Source organism: Coregonus lavaretus (genome assembly GCF_964263955.1).
Source record: "Coregonus lavaretus genome assembly, chromosome: 12".
Classification (NCBI taxonomy): domain Eukaryota; kingdom Metazoa; phylum Chordata; class Actinopteri; order Salmoniformes; family Salmonidae; genus Coregonus; species Coregonus lavaretus.
In genome coordinates, this window is record NC_139999.1 from 33438982 (window position 1) to 33464702 (window position 25721).

The window sequence follows — 25721 nt, forward strand, 5'->3', positions numbered from 1 at the left end:
ACTTTGAAAGTGTTACTGTGATTGAAGCGCTTGTCACAAAGACAGTATAGGCTATGACAATGAAGGGCTTTGTGAGGTCAGTTCAACCACACCCTTCGGTTAGAGTATGAAAAGGCTAATTTACATTATACAAACCATGGAAGTGACATGTAGGGTACAGTAGCAGTTTCCGTTGGAGGGAAACTCCCTGAGCGATAGGTACTGTATACATTTGGCCCCTGCATTAACCTAATAACGAAAGGGACTATGCTCCTGTATCCTTGTTCAAGACATGGGGGCGGTGTTGCAGTCTATATTCAGAACCTATATTCTGTCTCACCTAAAGCCTATTCTTGTGGGAAGCTGCTATCCACCACCAAGTGCTAACAGTCAGTATCAGGATAATATGTGTGAAATGCTTGATAATGTATGTGATATCAACAGAGTGGTATATTTTCTGGGTGATTTCAATATTGACTGGTTTTCATCAAGCTGCCCACTCAAGACTTCAAACTGTAACCAGTGCGTGCAACCTGGTTCAGGTTATCAGTTATCCTACCAGGGTAGTTACAAACAGCACAGGAATGAAATCATCAACATGTATTGATCACATCTTTACTAATGCTGCAGAAATTTGCTTTAAAGGATTATCCAATTCCATCGGATGTAGTGATCACAATATAGTAGCCATATCTAGTAAAACCAAAGTTCCAAAGGCTGGGCCTAATATAGTGCATGAGGTCATACAATAAGTTTTGTAGTGATTCCTATGCTGATGATGTAAATAATATTTGCTGGTCTGTGGTGTGTAATGAGGAGCAACCAGACGCTGCACTTGACACATTTATGAAATTGCTTATTCCAGTTATTAATAAGCATGCACCCATTAAGAAAATTACTGTAAAAACGGTTAAATCCCCTTGGATTGATGAGGAATTGAAAAATGTGTATGGTTGAGAGGGTTGAGGCAAAAGGAATGGCAAATAAGTCTGGCTGCACAACCGATTGGCAAACGTACTGCAAATTGAAAAATCATGTGACTAAACTGAATAAAAATAAGAAACTATACTCTTAAAAAAAGATAAATTATATAAAGAATGATAATAGAAAGCTTTGGAGCACCTTAAAGGAAATTTTGGGCAAAACGGCAAACTCGGCTCCATCATTCATTGAATCAGATGGCTCATTCATCACAAAACCCAGTGATATTGCCAACTACTTTAATGATTTTTTCATTGGCAAGATTTGCAAACTTAGGCATGACATGCCAGCAACAAACGCCAACACTACACATCCAAGTATAACTGACCAAATTATGAAAGACCAGCATTGTAATTTTGAATTCTGTAAATTGAGTGTGGAAGAGGTGAAAAAATGATAGTTGTCTATCAACAATGACAAGCCACCGGGGTCTGACAACTTGGATGGAAAATTACTGAGGATAGTAGCGGACGATATTGCCTCTCCTTTATGCCATATCTTCAATCTAAGCCTACTAGAAAGTGTGTGCCCTCAGGCCTGGAGGGAAGCTAAAGTCATTCTGCTACCCAAGAATATTAAGCCCCCTTTACTGGCTGAAATAGCCGACCAATCAGCCTGTTACCAACCCTTAGTAAACTTTAGGAAAAAATGGTGTTTGACCAGATACAATGCTATTTTACAGTAAACAAATTGACAACAGACTTTCAGCACACTTATGGGGAAGGACATTTAACAAGCACAGCACTTACACAAATGACTGATGATTGGCTGAGAGAAATTGATGATATAAAGATTGTGGGGGCTGTTTTGTTAGACTTCAGTGCGGCTTTTGACATTATCGATCATAGTCTGCTGCTGGAAAAACGTATGTGTTATGGCTTTACACCCCCTGCTATATTGTGAAGAAAGAGTTACCTGTCTAACAGAACACAGAGTGTGTTCTTTAATGGAATCCTCTCCAACATAATCCAAGTAGAATCAGGAATTCCCCAGGGCAGCTGTCTAGGCCCCTTACCTGTTTCAATCTTTACTAATGACATGCCACTGGCTTTGAGTAAAGCCAGTGTGTCTATGTCTGCAGATGACTCAACACTATATACGTCAGCTACTACAGCGACTGAAATGACTGCAACACTTAACAAAGAGTTTCAGAATGGGTGGCAAGGAATAAGTTAGTCCTAAATATTTCAGAAACTAAAAGCATTGTATTTGAAACAAATCATTCACTAAACCGTAAACCTAATCTAAATCTTGTAATGAATAATGTGGAAATTGAGCAAGTTGAGGTGACTAAACAGCTTGGAGTAACCCTGGATTGTAAACTGTCATGGTCAAAACATGTTGATACAACAGTAGCTAAAATTGGGAGAAGTCTGTCCATAATAAAGCTCTACTCTTCCTTCTTAACAACACTATCAACAAGGCAGGTCCTACAGGCCTTAGTTTTGTCGCACATGGACTACTGTTCAGTCATGTGGTCAGGAGCTACAAAGAGGGACTGCCCAATTACAATTTGCTCAGAACAGGGCAGCACAGCTGGCCCTTAAATGTACACGGAGAGCTAACATTAAAAAATGCATGTCAATATCATGTGTTGACAAGCTGAATGCACCGAGCGGTCTGTTTAAACTACTGGAATATAGCTCGGACACCCATGCATACCCCACAAGACATGCCACCAGAGGTCTCTTCACAATCCCCAAGTCCAGAACAGACTATGGGAGGTGCACAGTATTACATAGAGTAATGACTACATGGAACTCTATTCCACATCAGGTAACTGATGCAAGCAGTAGAATCAGATATGTATATATATATATTTTTAAACACCTTATGGAACAGCAGGTACTGTGAAGAGACACACACACAGGTACAGACACATGCGTACACACGCTAGCACACTCACTCTACACATACGGTACCAGTCAAAAGTTTGGACATACCTACTAATTCAAGGGTTGTTCTTTATTTTTACTATTTTCTACATTGTAGAATAATAGTGAAGACATCAAAACTATGAAGTAACACATATGGAATCATGTAGTAGCCAAAGAAGTGTTAAACAAATCAAAATATAGTTTATATTTGAGATTCTTCAAATAGCCATCCTTTACCTTGTTGACAGCTTTGCACACTCTTGGCATTTGCTCAACCAGCTTCACCTGGAATGCTTTTCCAACAGTCTTGAAGGAGTTCCCACATATGCTGAGCACTTGTTGGCTGCTTTCCTTCACTCTGCCGTCCGACTCATCCCAAACCATCTCAATTGGGTTAAGGTCGGGGGATTGTGGAGGCCAGGTCATCTGATGCACCACTCCATCACTCTCCTTCTTGGTAAAATATCCCTTACACAGCCTGGAGGTGTGTTGGGCCATTGTTCTGTTGAAAAACAAATGATAGTCCCACTAAGCCCAAACCAGATGGGATGGCGTATCGTTGCAGAATGCTGTGGTAGCCATGCTGGTTAGTGTGCCTTGAATTCTAAATAAATCACAGACAGTGTCACCAGCAAAGCACCCCCACACCATAACACCTCCTCCTCCATGCTTTACGGTGGGAACTACACATGCAGAGATCATCCATTCACCCACACTGCGTCTCACAAAGGCACAGTGGTTGGAACCAAAAATCTCAAACTCCTTCTTCTTCTCAAAAATTTCCAACGGTCTAATGTCCATTGCTCGTGTTTCTTGGCCCAAGCAGGTATCTGCTTCTTATTGGTGTCCTTTAGTAGTGGTTTCTTTGCAGCAATTCGACTATGAAGGCCTGATTCACACAGTCCACTCTGAACAGTTGATGTTGAGATGTGTCTGTTACTTGAACTCTGTGAAGCATTTATTTGGGCTGCAATTTCTGAGGCTGGTAACTCTAATGAACTTATCCTCTGCAGCAGAGATAACTCTGGGTCTTCCATTCCTGTGGCGGTCCTCATGAGAGCCAGTTTCATCATAGTGCTTGATGGTTATTGCGACTGACCTTCATGTCTTAAAGTAATGATGGACTGTCGTTTCTCTTTGCTTATTTGAGCTGTTCTTGCCATAATATGGACTTGGTCTTTTACCAAATGGGGCTATCCTCTATATACCACCCCTACCTTTTCACAACACAGCTAATTGGCTCAAACGCATTAAGAAGGAATGAAAATCCACAAATTAACTTTTAAGAAGGCACACCTGTTAATTGAAATGCATTCCAGGTGACTACCTCATGAAGCTGGTTGAGAGAATGCCAAGAGTGTGCAAAGCTGTCATCAAGGCAAAGGGTGGCTATTTGAAGAATCTCAAATATAACATATATTTTGATTTGTTTAACACTTCTGTGGTTACTTTATGATTCCATGTGTGTTATTTCATAGTGTTGAGGTCTTCACTATTATTCTACAATGTAGAAAATAGTAAAAATAAAGAAAAACCCTTGAATGAGTAGGTGTGTCCAAACTTTTGACTGGTAGTGTACATACATTGTAATATTGTTGTAAGGTGGTATTATACATTTTGTATTGTAGATATGTAGTGGTGTAATAATGTTATATGATTTACTGTTTTATATTTTGTTTTATGTGTGATGTAAGTGCCTTATGTGTTTAGACCCCAGGAATAGTAGCTGCTGCCTTGGCAACAGCTAATGGGGATCCCTAGTAAATACAAAATACAACATTTTGCTCTGTTGTAATGAGTGTGTGAGGTCACATATCTACTGTACTGTACATGCTGCATACAGTTATAGCGGTTTCAAAAGACCAATGTGATGCTGTGTGTGTTACTCAATTATATGTTGCAGAATCTGATAAACTGTCACTAGCTATAGGTATTTGACTTAATGATTTGTTTGATCAGCCTTGGAGTCACATCAGTAGGATAGACTGTGCAGTGCAAATGTTCAATGGGTCGGCAGGTAGCCTAGCGGTTAAGAGCATTGGGCCAGTAATCAAAAGGTCGCTGGTTCACATCCCTGAGCTGCGGAGGTGAAAAATCTGTTGATGTGCCCTTGAGTAAGGCACTTAACCCTAATTGCTCCTGTGAGTTGCTCTTGATAAGAGTGCCTGCTAAATTACTCAAATGTAATGTGGAAACATGACCTAAATCATGTTCCCCACCCACAGGTGTATGAAGATTATGACTGCATGCTGAATCAGACCAATATTGGAAATAACAACAACAAGTTTTATGTCATTCAAGTGTTGGATATAGCTGCCTGTTACTACTGCTGGACCAGATGGGGGAGAGTGGTAAGCTTAATTACAGACAAAGACAAGATGGTAGTTTGCTACACATTCCTGTGTCAACTTTAGTAAATCTAAACTATTCATCTCTTGAGCATCCAGGATTGAAGCACTAAATCCTTTCTCCTCCCCTACAGGGGGAAACAGGACAGTCAAACCTGTCAGCCCAGACAAAGCCATCAAAGACTTTGAGAAGAAGTTCAAAGACAAGACGAAGAACAGCTGGAAGGAGCGGGACAACTTTGTGTCTCACCCGTGGAAGTACACCCTTATAGAGGTGGATGGAGACCAGGATAAAGAGGTCAAGGTAACGGTGGTGTGCTGGATCTCAGGACTGCTAGGGACTCTGATAGATAGGTGGTCAGACTGCAACTTTACACTGACTCTCACTCATTATTGCTTTGCTGTGTCAATTTGTTATCTCTCTATAACATGCTCTCGTCTGGCTTTTGCAGGTGGACAATGTTGATGGGAAGATTGTCAAGGGGCCCAAAAACATCCTGCCTTGCACCCTGAATAACCCCACACAGAAGCTCATCCATCTCATCTTTAGCAACGACATGTTCAAAGAGGCCATGGAGTGCATGGACCTAGGTGGGTGTCAATCTCAGTCCAGCCCACCACCTTTACCGCTACAGCACTGAATCAATCCTCTGTTCCTCAGTCATTAAGCATGGGTGGGGTCTGTCTATGTACATTTTTTTTACATTTTTAGTCATTTAGCAGACGCTCTTATCCAGAGCGACTTACAGTTAGTGAGTGCATACTTTTATTTTGTAATTATTATTATTTTTCTTCTTTTTTTTCTCTTTTTTTCATACTGGCCCCCCGTGGGAATCGAACCCACAACCCTGGTGTTGCAAACGCCATGCTCTACTAACTACATCCCTGCACATGTTCTGTTATGTAACATACCTGTTTGACTGGACTGCTTGTTGTATTGTATTCTACTCTCAGTGGAATTATACACAGTACTTGGCTGTTAAACTGAAGTCTCTGTGATCAAAGAGGTATCCTAAATCATTAACTAGAGTCATTTAAATAGAGGGTAAAGCCTGGCGATCTGGAGATAAATGTCTAATCCATATAAAACCCAGTCTGTCTGATCAATAATGTAAATGGCGCCTGACTGTACAATTTATTGTTTTGGGCTGAAGCTTATTCAGCTGTGTTGCGAGTTCCCCAACAACCACCTTGACCAACGTAGAGGAGAGCAGTCAACATAAAGCTATGTAAACTGTGCAGTTGTTTAACATATGAACTCAGACAGAGCGGTAATATGTGTATAATCATCATCTCCTCCCTGGTTGTCGCGCTCTCTCTCTATGGACCACCAGACATAAAGAAGATTCCCCTGGGGAAGCTGAGCACGCTGCAGATCGCCAAGGGCTTTGAAGTGCTGGAGGAGATTGAGGGAGCCATGAACGCCAGCCGGACCAGCATGACCAAACTGGAGGAGCACTCCTCCAAGTTCTTCACCACCATTCCACACAACTTTGGACGCACCAGGCCCCCGGTCATCGACAGCTCTGAGATCATAGAGAAGAAGAAGGAGTTGCTTCTGGTGAGATCTACTTGATCAACTTGTACTTAATTAGATCTGACACAGTATTGTGCTTTGTGGAATGACATTGATATTGGTCAGTACTATTTAGGGCCAATAGTTTTTTTTTTATAGCCTACAAGAAGGACCCAGAGTTTTGGTAAAAGGTACAACTCCTGGCCGTAACCATGATGAGTAGTCTTGTCCAGGCCTGATCCCATCTCTCCTTCCTCCTGCTGCTCCCTGCAGGTGCTGGCTGATATAGAGATAGCCCAGAACCTGAAGGCTGAGACTGAGAAGACCCAGGAGCTGATGGAGGTGGAGAAAGTACCTCATTCACTGGACCAGAACTATCTGTCTCTCAACTGCAAACTCTGTCTACTAGATAGAGAAACACAGGAATTCAAGGTACAGTCGCCTCTAATGGAAGTTACATTTTATACAAACACGGCTGTATTGTTGTAGATGTAAAAATCATAGTCATACAAAACTTTAGTGATACTGATATACTCATTGTGGCATTGCAATATTGGTGACTCTATTTACTGAGACAAGACGATATACAATATTATTCTCTGTGGTCTAAAGTAACTATTGAGCTTCCATTGTATTTCCATTCTTGTCTAATTTAAAGGTAATTGAGAAATACCTGAAGGCCACTGCACATAGCCACAGCCAGCCAAAGATTATAGATGTCTGGGAGGTAGAGAGCGAGACTGAGGTGGGTAACACATGACACAACTACTTCATCATAATAATGTTAGCATGTAATACAGCGTGAATTTGTATTGATTCATTACTTATTTGGTGTGAGCTTGATTGTTGTAATGAAGTTGAGAATTTCTTCTTTTTTTGGCTAAAAAGTACACGGGTCCCTCTATTAAAGTGACTATGTTTGTGCGTTAGGTCAAGGATTCTGTACTCCTATCTACATATCTGTGTGTGGGTATTGTTTTCGGCAGGCGGAGCGGTTCAGGGAGAATGACAGCCTGGAGAACCGACGTCTGCTGTGGCACGGCACCAATGTGGCGGTGGTTGCGGCCATCTTGAAGGGTGGCCTGCATAGTCACTTCATGCCAAAGTCAGGGGGCCGTGTAGGCAGGGGTATCTACTTTGCCTCGGAGATCAGCAAGTCTGCCAAATACGGTGAGGTTCTACCCCAGCATTACAGTGCATTCGGAAAGTATTCCGACCCCTTGACTTTTTCCACATTTTGTTATGTTACAGCCTTATTCTAAAATGGATTTTTTATTTTTTTACATTTTCCTCTATACCCCAAAATGACAAAGCAAATGGGGAATTTAAAAAACGGAAATATCACATTTACCTAAGTATTCAGACCCTTTACTCAGTACTATGTTGAAGCACCTTTTGCAGCGATTACAGCCTCACGTCTTCTTGGGTATGACGCTACAAGCTTGGCACACTTGTATTTGGGAGTTTCTTCCATTCTTCTCTGAAGATCCTCTCAAGCTCTGTCAGGTTGGATGAGGAGCATCACTGCACATTTATTTTCAGGTCTCTCCAGAGATGTTCGATCGGGTTCAAGTCTGGGCTCTGGCTGGGCCACTCAAGGACATTCAGAGACTTGTCCCGAAGGCACTCCTGTGTTGTCTTCGCTGTGTGCTTAGAGTCGTTGCCTGTTAATACTGCTGGACCAGATGGGGGAGAGTGGTAAGCTTAATTTCAGACAAAGACAAGATGGTAGTTTGCTACACATTCCTGTGTCAACTTTAGTATATCTAAACTGTTCATCTCTTGAGCATCCAGGGTTGAAGCACGAAATCCTCTCTCCTCCCCTACAGGGGGAAACAGGACAGTCAAACCTATCAGACCACTCCGTCAGCCCAGACAAAGCCATCAAAGACTTTGAGAAGAAGTTCAAAGACAAGATGAAGAACAGCTGGAAGGAGCGGCTTTTTGGCAAACTCCAAGCAGGCTGTCGTGCCTTTTACTGAGGAGTGGCTTCAGTCTGGCCACTCTACCATAAAGGCCTGATTGGTGGAGTGCTGCAGAGATGGTTGTCGTTCTGGAAGGTTCTCCCATCTCCACAGAGGAACTCTGGAGCTCTGTCAAGAGTGACCATCGGGTTCTTGGTCACCTCCCTGACCAAGGCCCTTTTTTCACTTGATTGCTCAGTTTGGCCGGGCGGCTAGCTCTAGGAAGAGTCTTGGTGGTTCCAAACTTCTTCCATTTAAGAATGAAGGAGGCCATTTTTGTTCTTGGGGATCTTCAATGCTGCAGACATTTTTTGGTACCCTTGCCCAGATCTGTGCCTCGACACAATCCTGTCTCGGAGCTCTACTGACAATTCCTTCAACCTCATGGCTTGGTTTTTGCTCTTGGGACCTTGTATAGGCAGGTGTGTGCCTTTCCAAATCATGTCCAATCAATTGAATTTACAACAGGTGGACTCCAATGAAGTTGTAGAAACATCTCAAGGATGATCAATGGAAACAGGATGCCTTGTGTGTAGATTGATGAGGAAAAAAATGAATTTAATCAATTTTAGAATGAGGCCGTAACGTAACAAAATGTAGAAAAAGTCAAGGGGTCTGAATGTTTTCCGAATGCACTCTAGGACAGACACTTCAAAATAAACTTCCTTTAGTTTTTTAAGTGTCTCTCCTACAGTGCATTCGGAAAGTATTCAGACCCCTTTACTTTTTCCACATTTTGTTACGTTACGGCCTCTCGGGGGGCCTACGGATCCGGGGGGACGGGGGTGGTCTGCCGTTCACTGGAATGAAAACCCAACTTGGAATGGGGAGGGGCTTTAGCGGTTGGAATAGTGGAGAACAATTGGAGGGTTACTTAGTAGCAATGCAAATATCATGGTACAGCTATATGGACACTCAATCACTATGGTACTTTTTAATGGTACATTTAGAAACATATATTATGATAAATAGATTTGAAACTTGTATCTCATTATGGTAGATCGTGAAATAAGTATAGCGAGTTATAATTGTAATGGCTTAGCAGATAATAAGAAAAGAAGAACAATATTAACCTGGCTCAAAGAGAAGGAATATAATATCTATTGTTTACAGGAAACTCATTCAACAATTTTAGATAAAGTTGTGTGGGAAAATAACTCTGGGGGCGGAAATATACTTCTCCCATGGGCAAAGAAACTCAAAAGGGGAGATGATATTAATTAACAGTAATTTTGATTTTAAATATGTTATGGGACCATAAACAGATATGGCTCATTAACCTTTCAGGACCAAATAATGATGATCCACACTTCTTTGAAAATATATATCATAAATGTTCAACCCTGCAAGCAATACAAGACTCTATTATTATGGTGGGAGATTATAATACTGTTTTAAATACCTCAATGGACCGTAAAGGAAATCACACTACAAACGATCACCCTCATGCTCTTAAGGAAATCATGAATGTCATGGATATATTGGAACTAGTGGATATATGGAGGCTTAAATATCCTGACCTAGTGAGATATACATGGCGGAGGCTCAATCAAACTTCTTTCTTATGTCATTCTCGTTGGCACCAGAAGTTTAAAAAGTGTTGGTAGGGGACAGAATGCGGTCGGACCATCAGATAATTGGCATATACATCACTCTTACTGAATTTCCACGTGGGTGAGGATATTGGAAATGTAATCAAAGCCTATTGTATGATAACTTGTTTTTAACTACGACAGAGGAATTTATAACTGAATTCTTCCGACATAACATAGGGACAACAAATCCCCTTATTGTATGGGACACTTTTAAATGTGCCTTTAGAGGCCATGCAATTCAGTACTCATCTCTAAAATAAAAGCAATTTAGGTCAAAAGAGTCCATACTAACAAAGGAAACAGAAGGTCTAACAGAACAGATAGATAGCAATAAAAACTGTACCATAGAGGCTCAGAATAAGTTAGAGGAAAAACAAAAATAAATGGAGGAACTTATTCAAGAAAGATCAAGTGTAATATATTATAAAAAATTAAGCAAACTGGATGGAATATGGGGAAAAATGCACCAAATTATGTTTTTATCTTCAACATAGAAATGCTACCAAAAATAATTGACTGAAATTGGTTACAAATGACGGAGTCACCCATGATTCACCAAATTATATTTTGAAAGAGGAAGAAAAGTACTTTAAGCATATGTTTTCGTTTCAGTCTCCTCCATCTCCTCTAACCGAAGCTAATTGTATGGATTGTTTTTCTATTTTTTTCTATAATGTAAAATTAACAGCTGTACAGAAATACTAATGTGAAGGCGAAATTACAGAGGAGGAACTTCTTGATGCAATTAAAGCCTTTAAGTCCAGGAAAACTCCAGGGCTGGATGGCATACCAGTTGAGGTATACCAAACCTATTTTAATATACTCAGAGGACCGTTATTAGCATGTTTTAACCACTCCTATGTAAATGGTAGATTATCAGACATGCAACAAGAAGGTCTGATTTCATTATTACTGAAACAGGATACAAGTGGGAAATATAAAGATCCAGTCCATTTAAAAAATTGGAGGCCCCTTACACTTCAGTTTTGTGATGCAAAAATTCTAGCTAAATGTGTAGTGCATAGAATTAAAAAGGTATTGTCGGACATTATTCATTGTAATCAGACAAGTTTTTTACATGGACGATACATTGGAGATAATATAAGGCAAGTACTGGAAACAATAGAACACTATGAACAATCTGGGAACCAGGCCTGCTGACTTTGAAAAGGCTTTTGATAAAGTTCAACTGGAGTTTATATACACTACCGTTCAAAAGTTTGGGGTCACATAGAAATTTAATTTTTTCCATGAAAACATAAATTAAATTAGTTTGAATAGGAAATATAGCAAAATGAATAGGAAATGTAGTCATTGACAAGGTTAGAAATAACGATTTTTAATTGAAATAATAATTGAATCCTCCATTTGCAGCAATTACAGCCTTGCAGACCTTTGGCATTCTAGTTGTCAATTTCTTCAGGTAATCAGAAGATATTTCACCCCTTGCTTCCTGAAGCACCACCCACAAGTTGGATTGGCTTGATAGGCACTTCTTACGTACAATACGGTCAAGCTGCTCCCACAACAGCTCAATAGGGTTGAGATCTGGTGACTGTGCTGGCCACTCCATTATAGACAGAATACCAGCTGACTGCTTCTTCCCTAAATAGTTATTGCATAGTTTGGAGCTTTGCTTTGGGTCATTGTCCTGTTGTAGGAGGAAATTGGCTCCAATCAAGCGCCGTCTACAGGGTATGGCATGGCGTTGCAAAATGGAGTGATAGCCTTCCTTCTTCAAGATCCCTTTTACCCTGTACAAATCTCCCACTTTACCACCACCAAACCACCCCCAGACCATCACATTGCCTCCACCATGCTTGACAGATGGCATCAAGCACTCCTCCAGCATCTTTTCATTTGGTCTGCATCTCACAAATGTTCTTCTGTGTGATCCGAACACCTCAAACTTCGATTCTTCTGTCCATAACACTTTTTTCCAATCTTCCTCTGTCCAGTGTCTGTTCTTTTGCCCATCTTAATCTTTTCTTTTTATTGGCCAGTCTGAGATATGGTTTTTTCTTTGCAACTCTGCCTAGAAGGTCAGCATCCCGGAGTCGCCTCTTCACTGTTGACATTGAGACTGGTGTTTTGCGGGTATTATTTAATGAAGCTGCCAGTTGATGACCTGTGAGGCGTCTGTTTCTCAAACTAGACGCTCTAATGTATTTGTCCTCTTGCTCAGTTCTGCACCGGGGCCTCCCACTCCTCTTTCTATTCTGGTTAGAGCCAGTTTGCGCTGTTCTGTGAAGGGAGTAGTACACAGCGTTGTACGAGATCTTCAGTTTCTTGGCAATTTCTCGCATGGAATAGCCTTAATTTCTCAGAACAAGAATAGACTGACGAGTTTCAGAAGAAAGTTAATTGTTTCTGGCCATTTTGAGCCTGTAATCGAATCCACAATTGCTGATGCTCAAGATACTCAACTAGTCTCAAGAAGGCCAGTTTTATTGCTTCTTTAATCAGCACAACAGTTTTCAGCTGTGCTAACATCATTGCAAAAGGGTTTTCCAATTATCAATTAGCCTTTTAAAATGATAAACTTGGATTAGCAAACACAACGTGCCATTGGAACACAGGACTGATGGTTGCTGATAATGGGCCTCTGTACACCTATGTAGAAATTCCATAAAAAATCAGCCGTTTCCAGCTACAATAGCCATTTGCAACATTAACAATGTCTACACTGTATTTCTGATCAATTTGATGTTATTTTAATGGACAAAAAAAATGCTTTTCTTTCGAAAACAAGGACATTTCTAAGTGACCCCAAAGTTTTGAATGGTAGTGTGTATATATGCCTGGAACATTTTTATTTTGGAGAATCTGTTATAAAATGGGTTAAAATGATGTTACCCTAGGTGTAAAATAGTAAATAATCGCTACTTCTCAGAAAGTGTCAAGAGGAGTAAAACAAGGTTGTCCACTATCTGCATATTTATTTATTATGGCCATCGAAATGTTAGCTATTAAAATCAGATCCAACAATAATATCAAGGGATTAGAAATCCAGGGCTTAAAAACAAAGGTGTCATTGTACGCTGATGATTCATGTTTTCTTTTAATTCCACAACTTGGATCCCTCCACAGCCTCAGAGGATCTAGATAATATTTCTAATCTCTCTGGATTACAGCCAAATTTTGATACATTTACTATATTAAGTATTGAATCACTAAAAAATACAACTTTTACATTACCATGTAGTTTACCAATAAAATGGTTTGATGATGATGTGGATATACTCGGTATACATATCCCGAAAGAAAGAAATGATCTCACTCCAATCAATTTTAATTGAAAGTTAGCAAAAATAGATAAGATCTTGCTACCATGGAAAGGTAAATACCTGTCTATTTGTGGAAAAATTACCCTGATTAACTCTTTAGTAACTATTTACTTATGGTATTGCCTACGCCTGATCCTGGCGCCGATGAAGATGGGGCCTCACGACTAGCTCTTAGGAAACTTTGCAGTATTTTTTTTTAATGTATTATTTTTTACATTATTAGCTCAGAAAGTGTTTTGCATCATTACATACAGCCGGGAAAAACGATTGGATATCAGAGCGGCGGTAACTCACCAGCATTACGACCAGGAATACGACTTTCCCAAAGCAGATCCTTTGTTTGCTCTCCCTAGGGCAACTGAACTGATTCCAGCGGCTGACCCAAAACATCGCCGGCGGAGGAGATGCACTCGGAGCAGCCTGCTGGTTCGACTTAGGAGGCGCATACCACCCACCACTTCCAAGTATCCTACTCGCTAATGTTCAATCTTTGGTTAACAAAGTCGACGAACTACGGGCAAGGATTTCTTTCCAGAGAGACATCAAGGCCTGTAAACTACTCTGTTTCACGGAAACATGGCTCTCTTGGGATATTCTGTCGAAATCGGTCCAGCCAGATGGGTTCTCAGTTCATCGCGCAAACAGGAATAAATATCTCTCCGGGAAGCAGAAGGGCGGAGGTGTGTGTTTCATGATTAATGACTCATGGTGTAATTGTAGTAACATACAGGAACTCGAGTCCTTCTGTTCACCCGACCAAGAATATCTCACAATCAAATGCCGACCGTATTATCTCCCAAGAGAATTTTCTTCGGTTACAGTCACAGCTGTGTATATCCCCCTCAAGCCGATACCACGGCCCTCAAAGAACTTCACTGGACTTTATGCAAACTGGAAACCACATATCCTGAGGCTGCATTTATTGTAGCCTGGGATTTTAACAAAGCAAATTTGAGGACTAGGCTGCTGAAATTCTAGCAACATATCGACTGTTGTACTCGCGCTGCTAAAATCCTCGACCATTGCTATTCAAACTTCCGGGATGGTTATAAGGCCCTCCCCCGCCCTCCTTTTGGCAAATCTGACCACGACTCCATTTTGCTTCTCCCTTCCTATAGGCAGAAACTCAAACAGGAAGTACCCGTGCTAAGGACTATTCAACGCTGGTCTGACCAATCGGAATCCACGCTTCAAGATAGTTTTGATCACGCGGACTGGGATATGTTCCGGGTAGCTTCCGAAAATAATTTTGACGAATACACTGAAACAGTGACTGAGTTTATCAGGAAGTGTTGTGCCCTCTGTGACTATTAAAACCTACCATATCCAGAAACTGTGGATAGACGGCAGCATTTGCGCAAATCTAAAAGCGCGAACCACCGCATTCAACCATGGCAAGGTGACTGGGAATATGGCAGAATACAAACAGTGTAGCTACTCACGCCGCAAGGCAATTAAAGTTAGATTAGGCAATTAAAATCAGTATAGAGACAAAGTGGAGTCGCAATTCAACGGCTCAGACACGAGACGTATGTGGCAGGGTCTACAGACAATCACGGACTACAAAAAGAAAACCAGCCACGTCGCCGACACCGACGTCTCGCTAAACAAGCTAAACACCTTCTTTGCCCGCTTTGAAGATAACATAGTGCCACTGACGAGGCCCACTACCAAGTACTGTGGCCTCTCCTTCTCCATGGCCGACGTGATTAAGACATTTATGCATGTTAACCCCCGCAAGGCTGCCGGCCCAGACGGCATCCCTAGCCGCGTCCTCAGAGCATGGACAGACCAGCTGGCTGGTGTGTTTATGGACATATTCAATCTCTCCCTTTCCCAGTCTGCTGTTCCCACATGCTTCAAGATGGCCACCATTGTTCCTGTACCCAAGAAAGCAAAGGTAACCGAACTAAATGACTATCACCCTGTAGCACTCACCTCTGTCATCATGAACTGCTTTGAGAGACTAGTCAAGGATCATATCACCTCTACCTTACCTGTCACCCTAGACCCACTTCAATTTGCTTACCGCCCCAATAGATCCACAGGTGATGCAATCGCCATCACACTGCACACTGCCCTATCCCATCTGGACAAGAGGAATACCTATGTAAGAATGCTGTTCATTGACCATAGCTCAGCATTCAACACCATAGTACCCTCCAAGCTCATCATTAAGCTTGAGGACCTGGGTCTGAACCCCGCTCTGTGCAACTGGGTCCTGGACTTCCTGACGGGCCGCCCCCAGTTGGTGAAGGTAGGAAACAACATATCCACTTCGCTGATCCTCAACACTGGGGCCCCACAAGGGTGCGTGCTCAGCCCCCTCCTGTACTCCCTGTTCACACATGACTGCGTGGCCAAGCACACTTCCAACTCAATCATCAAGTTTGCAGACGACACAACAGTAGTAGGCTTGATTACCAACAATGGTGAGACCGCCTACAGGGAGGAGGTGAGGGCTCTGGGAGTGTAGTGCCAGGAAAATAACCTCTCACTCAACATCAACAAAACAAAGGAGATCTTGGGAATTGTACAATAAAAATTCTGCAGCATTGAAGGTCCCCAAGAGCACAGTGGCCTCCATCATTCTTAAATGGATGAAGTTTGGAACCACAAAGACTCTTCCTAGAGCTGACTGCCCGGCCAAACTGAGCAATCAGGAGAGAAGGGCCTTGGTCAGGGAGGTGACCAAGAACCCGATAGTCACTCTGACAGAGCTCCAGAGTTCCTCTGTGATGATGGGAGAACCTTCCAGAAGGACAACCATCTCTGCAGCACTCCACCAATCAGGCCTTTATGGTAGAGTGGCCAAACAGAAGCCACTCCTCAATAAAAGGCACATGACAGCCCGCTTGGAGTTTGCCAAAAGGCCCCTAAAGGACTCTCAGACCATGAGAAACAAGATTCTCTGGTCTGATGAAACCTAGATTGAACTCTGGGACTGGGAGACTAGTCAGGATCGAGGGAAAGAAGAACGGAGCAAAGTACAGAGAGATCCTTGATGAAAACCTGCTCAGGACCTCAGACTGGGGCGAAGGTTCACCTTCCAACAGGACAACGACCCTAAGCACACAGCCAAGACAACGCAGGAGTGGCTTCGGGACAAGTCCCTGAATGTCCTTGTGTGGTCCAGTCAGAGCCCGGACTTGAATCCGATCAAACATCTCTGGAGAGACCTGAAAATAGCTGTGCAGCAACGCTCCCCACCCAAACTGACAGAGCTTGAGAGGATCTGCAGAGAAGAATGGGAGAAACTCCCCAAATACAGGTGTGCCAAGCTTGTGGCGTTATACGCAAGAAGACTCAAGGCTGTAATCGCTTCCAAAGGTGCTTCAACAAAGTACTGAGTAAAGGGACTGAATAGTTATGTTAATGTAATATTTACGTTTATTAATTTTTTTATACATTTGCAAAAAAATCTAAAAACCTGTTTTTACTTTGTCATTATGGGGTATTGTGTGTAGATTGAGGGGGGAAAAAACTATTTAATCTATTTTAAAATAAGGCTGTAACGTAACAAAATATGGAAAAAGTCAAGGAGTCTGAATATATCTGAGAGATATAAGGAAGATCAGGAATAAATTTTTTGGGATACATATTTAACCCCTTTTTTTGTGGGGGGGGGGGGACGGGGGGGGGGACGGACACATTTAACTACTTCCATGTATACTTCCATTCATTTTTGAAACTCTTACCGGGCTACCTTCAGACAAGTCTTGTGAGGCCTGTGGTTGTCCTAGAGCAAAACAACTGACATGTATGTGGTCGTAAGAGGGGCCATATTAGTGTGTAGCCCAAACTGTTCAGACGCTACAAACAGAAGTTGGCAGATTGGCGATATCGACTTCAAACGAGTCCCAGGATGCTTATGGGGGTAGAGAGCCTTATCTCTCCATAGAGGGTTCATAATAGTTTTTGTCGGCCAAACCGTTGAGACGCTACAGACGTTTTCGTGAGAAGTCCGATTTTCGGGATGTCTCCTGGTCTGACAAACACCTCTCTAGCTCTGCCACCTTTCACCGCAGATGCGGATGGCCGACATCGGTGGATGTTGTGGATTGAGACGCAGCCCATGCAAAAAAGCATATCTAGCTTATTATGCTAATTTGATTTCCGCAGGGGTGTGGACAACGACTCTAGGCGGTTTAAAGGACCTCCCTAACAGCCATGTCTCTGTGTCCTTTCCCTGTGTAGTGCATACGTCTAAAGACACAAGGGTGATGTTTCTGAATGATGTGGTGCTAGGGAAGGAGCACACCATCACTAAGGACGACAACTCCCTGAGGAAGGCTCCTGCGGGCTACGACAGCGTGGTGGCTAGAGGACAGGTGGAACCAGGTACAGCACCACCACTCACAGCTCACCCCTGGTCTAAGACCAACTCACTCCCTTACCCTGGTGACAATATCCATTCACTGTTATTGTCTCAGCCATGGCCAGTCTGTCTCCATATATACTCTAATGAAGTGGTCACTGTATGTCTAAACATCTGGTAGATGGTCAGACGAAATCCAGAAGAAGGCATCAGTATGGTTGTGTAGTAAACACTGTTGTGTTGTTTCAGACCCGTCCAAGGACATCTTCCTGACTCTGGATGGTAAGCAGGTGGCTGTGCCTCAGGGTAAACCCACCAAGCAGCCCCAGTACAAGGACAGCTACTTCTGCAACAGTGAGTACCTGGTCTACAAGGAGAACCAGTGTCGCATCCGCTACCTGCTGGAGCTCAAGTTTTAACTGGAGACAAGGAGAGAGGGAGGAGGCACCTATGCCCTCTAGGAGATGGTATGAAGAGTATTATTCAAGTCATTAAGGTTTTTGTTATTAATAGACACCTCTGTCACTGAGTGCAATATCCAACCAAAGTTCCCTATAATATCAGATATACTCTGTGCCTTATCCTTTATAGTATCCTAACAGGCTTTGAGTGAGCAGTCTTCCATGGTCAATTGTATTTGCCTGTTGGCAGTTTTATTCATAACCTGAGTGTCCTGTGTGGCTCAGTTGGTAGAACATGGCACTTGCAATGCCAGGGTTGTAGGTTCAATTCCCATGGGGGACCAGTACAAATGAAAATGTTTGTATTCAGTATTGTATTGACTAAAATGTAAAAAAAAAAGAATAATACTTATTGTAATTCTATTAGTCTAGAATATTTACTTTGAACAGACAAATACTGTGGTTAGATTTTCAATGTAATTGTGCTATTTGGCAACTGTCATTTTTGTTATGGGAGGACTATACTCTTTTCCTTTACTGGATATAAAGTGTGAATACTGTACCTTTTACTAATGCAATACAGTACCTACCTGTATCTTTGTTCTGCACATTATCTGTTTAATTTCGCTCTGTATTTCCTACTCTGAATATACTTGTATAAAGCTTTTTATTTTCACCCACCTACTTTAGGTGAAAAAATATACTATATGAATGTTAGTGCATGCAACATAATTCAATACAGAATATATATGCTGTATCGGCATGGAGTAAAATGCCTGATTGAGGGAATAACTGTAGAGATGATCTCCATGTTCTGTATATGTCAACAAAAGTTTGATTTGACTATACATTAGTGTGTGTCTATGAAGGAGAAGATGCAGCTTTGCCAATCTATAATCCCAGTGCACTGTTTTTGTTCATGTGTTGCCTATCAATGCTTTGAAAGTGCCTGTGGTGATCAATGTGCTTGTCTCAGTTTATGGAGTGGCCTGGGCCCATATTCACAAAGCGTCTCGGAGTAGGAGTGCTGATCTAGGATCATTTTAGCCTTTTATATCGTAAAGAATAAGTGATTCTAGATCAGTTCTCCTACCATGAGACACTATGAATACGGGGCCTATTTATTGCACACAGCAGCCTGTTAAGAGAATGTCCTTCTGCCTCCCCACCAGGAGGTGCCACTAGTGAGCACTGTCTCAGACCCTGTTGAATGTAACCACCTCAGCCTTTTTGCATGTGATCTATTTACTTGAACTCATGATACAGGCTCAATAAACAAAATGACCCTCAAGCTAGCAGTCAGACCTCTGTCTGTTGCCTATCTCTCTCTCTCTGCAGGTTTTCATCTTGATTTTTCTTAGTTTTATTATTGTGCCCTGCTCCCAGTGTTTTCTGCAAAATAACTAGTTATACCTCAGCGCTTTTGATGTCACTGTTGGTTGACACTGTTTAGTGGTTGTTGCCCAACATGTTTTTAATACACTGTATATGCACAGTTGGATCTGGTGACCCCATTCAACACTTACAGCATTTCAATTAAACAGCATCACCAACACACACAGTTGCCATTACAGTTTCTTCCTAACACTCAATTTTGAACATTGTCATCCAAAGATTGATAGAATTGTCATCACCACAGCTGGGTCAATTACTAAATGAATAGATGATAGTTCAGGAAAATATTATACCAAATTGTTTTAATTAACCTTCACTCTGAGTAATGTGATATTTGGTAAAAAATAAAATATTTGTCTCTAAATAATACAAAAACACATAGTTGGAAAAGGCCATGTTAACATGTACTGTACATGCCAGTTGCAGTTATTATTATTCTATTATTGTTACCACACAGCTGGTGCCAGTATTGTGAATGGTGTGCTCTAGGACCCAGGGAAGACCTGACTCTTGAGGGGACAGTGGAGTGTGTGTCTGAATTTTTTTTTTTCACACAGCACACAATGTGTGACAGTCACTGCCATACACAGTGATTGAGTAAAAGGAGGAGGGTTGAGAGAGAGAAAGGGCATCCTCTCACGTTTATCAGGGACTACACTAGTGTCCCTCTGTTACCCCAGCCTGGTCTGGACAAGGGATATTCCCTCTGGAGTACACCTATACCAGAGACTGAACTTCAAAACCTCTGGACAACCCACTCTGGCTACCTCTACCTGGAACCCTCACCAGTGTGGAACTTGTCCTGCTCATCCAGTGGAAATACCAACTGTAACTGGTCTACCTGGACCTTTTCAGGTCTACTCAACTGAGGTCTCCTCACTAAAACAACCTCTTGGATATCCAGAAAGTACGAATAAAAAAATCCTTATCTCTTTTAATTGGACTGGACATATCATCTAATATTATGGGTAGGTTATGAGACTTATTTGATAATTTTACTCATTTTGACTCAGAGTTCCCATCTCCATAACATACATCTGCCACAGGATGCATGGCTAACAGGTGTACATTATGTTAGATGCACTGTGCACTTGATCATACAGTGTAATCACATGAACGTTTCATCACATTGTTATAGATTAGCTGAGAGTTGAGGGAACAAGCTATTTTAAGTAATTTTAGAAAATATCCATAATATATCTGCAGTAATAGTAGAATTATAATGTTTCACAGTATTACTTACCCGCGAGTGTTGTGATTGGCTGTGATATTCGCCTATTGATTTCTCCCGCCGGGCTGTCATTTGTTGTCAAAATGGGAAAGCTGTTTTGACTTTGTGTCTGTGTTATTTAGTGGAATTCAGGCCAATGTAGGAATCGCTCTGTCATTTCCTGGTTGCTAAAATTCTACACTGTTCGCTCAATTTCAGTTTATGTGAGAAAACAACCACTTAATAGTGTAGGGAGTCATTGTACCATCTACACAGGAAGCGGCACAGGTCCTAATCCAGGCACTTGTCATCTCCCGTCTGGATTACTGCAACTCGCTGTTGGCTGGGCTCCCTGCCTGTGCCATTAAACCCCTACAACTCATCCAGAATGCCGCAGCCCGTCTGGTGTTCAACCTTCCCAAGTTCTCTCACGTCACCCCGCTCCTCCGCACACTCCACTGGCTTCCAGTTGAAGCTCGCATCTGCTACAAGACCATGGTGCTTGCCTACGGAGCTGTGAGGGGAACCGCACCTCCGTACCTTCAGGCTCTGATCAGTCCCTACACCCAAACGAGGGCATTGCGTTCATCCACCTCTGGCCTGCTGGCTCCCCTACCTCTGCGGAAGCATAGTTCCCGCTCAGCCCAGTCAAAACTGTTCGCTGCTCTGGCACCCCAATGGTGGAACAAGCTCCCTCACGACGCCAGTACAGCGGAGTCACTCACCACCTTCCGGAGACATTTGAAACCCCACCTCTTTAAGGAATACCTGGGATAGGATAAAGTAATCCTTCTACCCCCCCCCCCCCCCCCCCAAAAAAAATTAATAATAATAATAATAATAAAACATTGTAAAGTGGTTATCCCACTGGCTATAAGGTGAATGCACCTATTTGTAAGTCGCTCTGGATAAGAGCGTCTGCTAAATGACGTAAATGTAAATGTAAATCACTGTGAAATATATTTTCAATAACAAAAATATATAATATTTACAGCTGTTTGAAGCTGGTGGGCCAAAACCGAAAGTAAGTAGAATTTCTTTGATTTCCTCTGTGAGTGGAAGGTTGATGTTGGTCAGTGTTTGGATAGAAAGGAGGGCAGACTTACATAACCCTGCATTTATGGGTAAAAACATCACAATCCCTCCATTGGCCTGGTGCCCCACACAGTATCTAATGTGCCCATTACTATTATCTACTTAGTGTTCCCCAAATCCATGCTATACAGACACACCATGTAGCAAGGAGTAAGGACTATAGGTTTCAGACAAACTGTTGTAAGTGCTTTATCTGAACTCAGAATCAACTTTCACATCTGTTTTTCTTCTCAAAACAGTAAAAATGCATGTATTTTCAGTCCTTAGCAGAGATAAATGTCTTGGTTTTACGTCCATGTGATCTGGTAGTTTGGCTTGTCCGATAACCTCCAAGCAGTGAACTAGAGGGGCTTCAGGCCAGGGCAGGGACCCCCTTGTGACTAAAATGCTCTAGTAATGTAAATCATAACCAACATTTTACAAATTAATTAGCTTTTTTTTTTTTTTTTTTTACTATGTTCGATTATATCAGACTGATGTATTTGGACATGTTTTTTCTAATCAAAGTGAAATTATATAATTTAGAAATACTATCAATAAATGTAGATTTCGAGAGGTGACTCAGGTAAATTTATTGGCGAGCGTTGTGACATGCTGTTGGACATGAACGAAGGCCTTAGGCAGTCTTACCCTCTGTTTGGGAAACCCTGATAGAGCTTACTGTTAGTGAGCAACTGAAACCATCAGGCTTACCAAAAGTCTTTGTTTTCCCTCTCTTATCTTCAGTACACACACATACTGTAGCGTAGTGTAGGATGGGCCTGGATGGGAGATAAAGTTGCTTTGACATAAACACAGCTATTCTTACTTTTATTTTACCCTAAATGTTAATCTCAGCTCTGTTAAAGTACACTAAAGTACACACTTTTATTGATCATAGTGATTCAGGAGTTACATTAAAACAGGGTTATTTACCCCACCAACATTAGACAACTATTCAAAAAGCCCTAAAATTGCTGAAATAAGTAAATCAAATCAATGATGAGCGAATAGTCAGATTAACTGATAACGGACACAGACATGGTGGCGTAGCAGGAAGATCATTATGCCGTGAACCAAGAGGTTGTGAGTTCAAATGCCAGGGGACGACATGTTGAATAATAATTACTGTATAAATGAACATGCACAATGTAATCATGTATGTGTCAAATATGTAAGTTGAAAACACTATGTTAAAAGCATTGTTTGTTTGTGTCTCTGACCTTGCCAACAAACAAAGAGCTGTGAATGGATCAGTGCTTCACCAATCAGAGTGTTGATGGGCTCATCCACAGTAACAAGGGGTGATGTGTAATGATGAAAATTATTTTGGGGGGAGAATGTTTCTTTGGGACCATCAGGCGACGTCCTGACGACTGATACACAGGAATGTTCTTGCAACGTTCCCATGAAAAGTGTCTAGAACATTAATATTTCATATTCTGAGAACATGGCAACCATGTTCTGTGTACGTTTGGTGGGATGTTGATGGAATATTCTCCTAACCCATAGAAAACTGGACACAGGAATGTTCTTGCAACATATTAATATTGAATATTCTGAGAACATGGTAACCACATTCTGGGTAAGTTCTGTTTGACATTAAGGGAATGGTCTCTTGGAAACAGTCCTTGCAGATCACTGGAACAGTCCTTTGAAAACAGTAGGTAATGACCAAATGAGACTTTTAAGGGAACGTTCTCTAAAGTTGTGGGAACGTTTGTTGTTAGCTGGATAGATGTAAACCATCTGTTAAGCTGCATTAGCATGACATTTCAAGATCATATAAACATTTTTATTGTGTTTTTGTCTGTGTAACAGGACATATCCTAAAAAGAGAAGAAAGTAAACATTGCAATCGGGCCTGCTGCTGTAATGATGACTAGTCTTCTGTGAACTATGGAGAAGTCTGGTCCGATGCCGGCTTCTATTCCCAATCGCACAGGGGCCAACCTCACAACCAGCCTATGGGGACCCAACCCCACAGTTCCTGCAGAGGTGAGAGTGGTCACCAGCTCCCAGTCTCAGATCAAGGATCTGATTGGGCTGTTTGCAATGGTGACCCTTAACCTCATCGCCCTTTTGGCCAACACTGGAGTCATGGTGGCCATAGCCCGCGCCCCTCACCTGAAGAGATTTGCCTTTGTGTGCCACCTGTGTGCAGTGGACCTGCTGTGTGCCATCCTCCTCATGCCCCTGGGTATCATCTCCAACTCGCCCTTCTTTGGCACTGTGGTGTTCACCGTGCTGGAGTGCCAGGTCTATATCTTCCTCAATGTGTTCCTCATCTGTGCCTCCATCCTCACCATCACCGCCATCAGTGTGGAGCGCTACTACTACATCGTCCATCCAATGCGCTACGAGGTGAAAATGAGCATCAACCTTGCCATTGGCGTCATGCTCTTCATCTGGGTAAAGTCCATCCTGCTGGCCCTGGTCACCCTGTTTGGCTGGCCTGCCTACGGGGCCCACAGCTCCATCGCTGCCAACCACTGCTCCCTCCACTGGAGCCACAGTCGGCTGAGGAAGGTGTTCGCTGTGCTCTTCAGCTTGGTGTGTTTCCTGCTACCCGCCGTGGTCATCTTCGCAGTCTACTGTAACGTGTACAAGGTGGCACGCTCGGCTGCCCTGCAGCACACACCCGCACCCACCACCTGGGCCTCGTCCAACCCAGCCAAACGTGCCAACCGTTCCGACTCCATCAACAGCCAGACCACCATTATCACAACTACCTGCAGCCTGCCCCAGAGACTATCCCCCGAGAGGGCCTTCAGCGGGGGTAAGGCTGCCCTCACCCTGGTGATCATCGTGGGCCAGTTCCTGCTCTGCTGGCTGCCTTACTTCTGCTTCCACTTGCACCTGTCCTTCAGCTCATCTCTGCAGAGCCCCGGAGATGTGGAGGAGGCTGTTACCTGGCTGGCCTACTCCTCCTTCGCTGTCAACCCTTTCTTCTATGGCCTGCTCAACAGGCAGATCAGGGAGGAGCTGGTCAAGTTCCGGCGCTGCTGCTCCTCCAGGCCGGTGGAGCTGGGTGCCTCCAGCCACGAAGGCTCCCTGCAGGAGAACTTCCTCCAGTTCATTCAGAGGACCAGCAGCACAGCCGACACGTGCTCCAGCAGCACCAACTCCAGCCCCAGGAACACTCTGGACCAGGGGGTCAGGATCCCTGGACAGATACCAGAGGAGCATGGCTAAACACAGCGGACAACACACTTCAACATGGATTATTAATATTGACAGCCCTCGCTCCTCGTAGCACCCAGAGTTTGTGACCTGACCAAGACAAACTCTGGAGCCTAGTGAAAGCCTATAGGGCTCTGTGGTTTTTCTGGTCAGTTTACATGTATGCCTCTGAATAGGGGCTTATTATTTATTGGTATAACGGGATTTATTCAGGTAAGGTCCCCAACACAAGATCATAGTGTCGTTGTTTTAATGTGAAATATTAAATTATTGTGATTACCTTTTACTATTGTTTCATTACAGGCCTAAACCTAAACTTTATGTAAAAATGTATGATTATTTTATGCTTAGTTTGTATAAATTATATGTTCTGAAATAACATTTATGGACATATCTGAGTTTACTCATGTTTCCAATGAACAGTGAGGAATGCTGTAGGAATACTTATATTTTCACATTTTACAGCAGCCATGTAAAGTTTCTCATTATGTTCTTGCAATAACACGTTATTTAAATAAAGTGACAAGCATCAGTACAATAGTAATAAAATTAATTAATATTTTCTAATAATTCTATCCATCTTACAGTGAAAA

General features: G+C 42.4%; 2 protein-coding genes across 2 annotated transcripts in view; both read left to right on the forward strand.

The window, feature by feature from the left end:
- LOC311137848 (protein mono-ADP-ribosyltransferase PARP3-like) overlaps positions 1-19822 on the forward strand; it is a 32908-nt gene extending 13086 nt beyond the window's left edge. The window contains 10 exon segments of the mRNA XM_084172451.1: positions 5063-5188; positions 5320-5341; positions 5344-5489; positions 5638-5776; positions 6520-6746; positions 6975-7133; positions 7360-7446; positions 7688-7871; positions 17745-17888; positions 18115-19822. Of these exon segments, the coding sequence (XP_084028577.1) occupies positions 5063-5188; positions 5320-5341; positions 5344-5489; positions 5638-5776; positions 6520-6746; positions 6975-7133; positions 7360-7446; positions 7688-7871; positions 17745-17888; positions 18115-18284 (1404 nt within the window). The 3' untranslated portion in view covers positions 18285-19822.
- Positions 19823-20243: 421 nt separating this feature from the next.
- Positions 20244-25411, forward strand: LOC311138688 (putative G-protein coupled receptor). The gene is made up of 2 exons (XM_084173476.1): positions 20244-20629; positions 23767-25411. Exon 2 carries the CDS (start codon positions 23845-23847, stop codon positions 25138-25140), a length of 1296 nt encoding a protein of 431 aa, XP_084029602.1. The 5' UTR covers positions 20244-20629; positions 23767-23844; the 3' UTR covers positions 25141-25411.
- Positions 25412-25721: the final 310 nt, after the last annotated feature.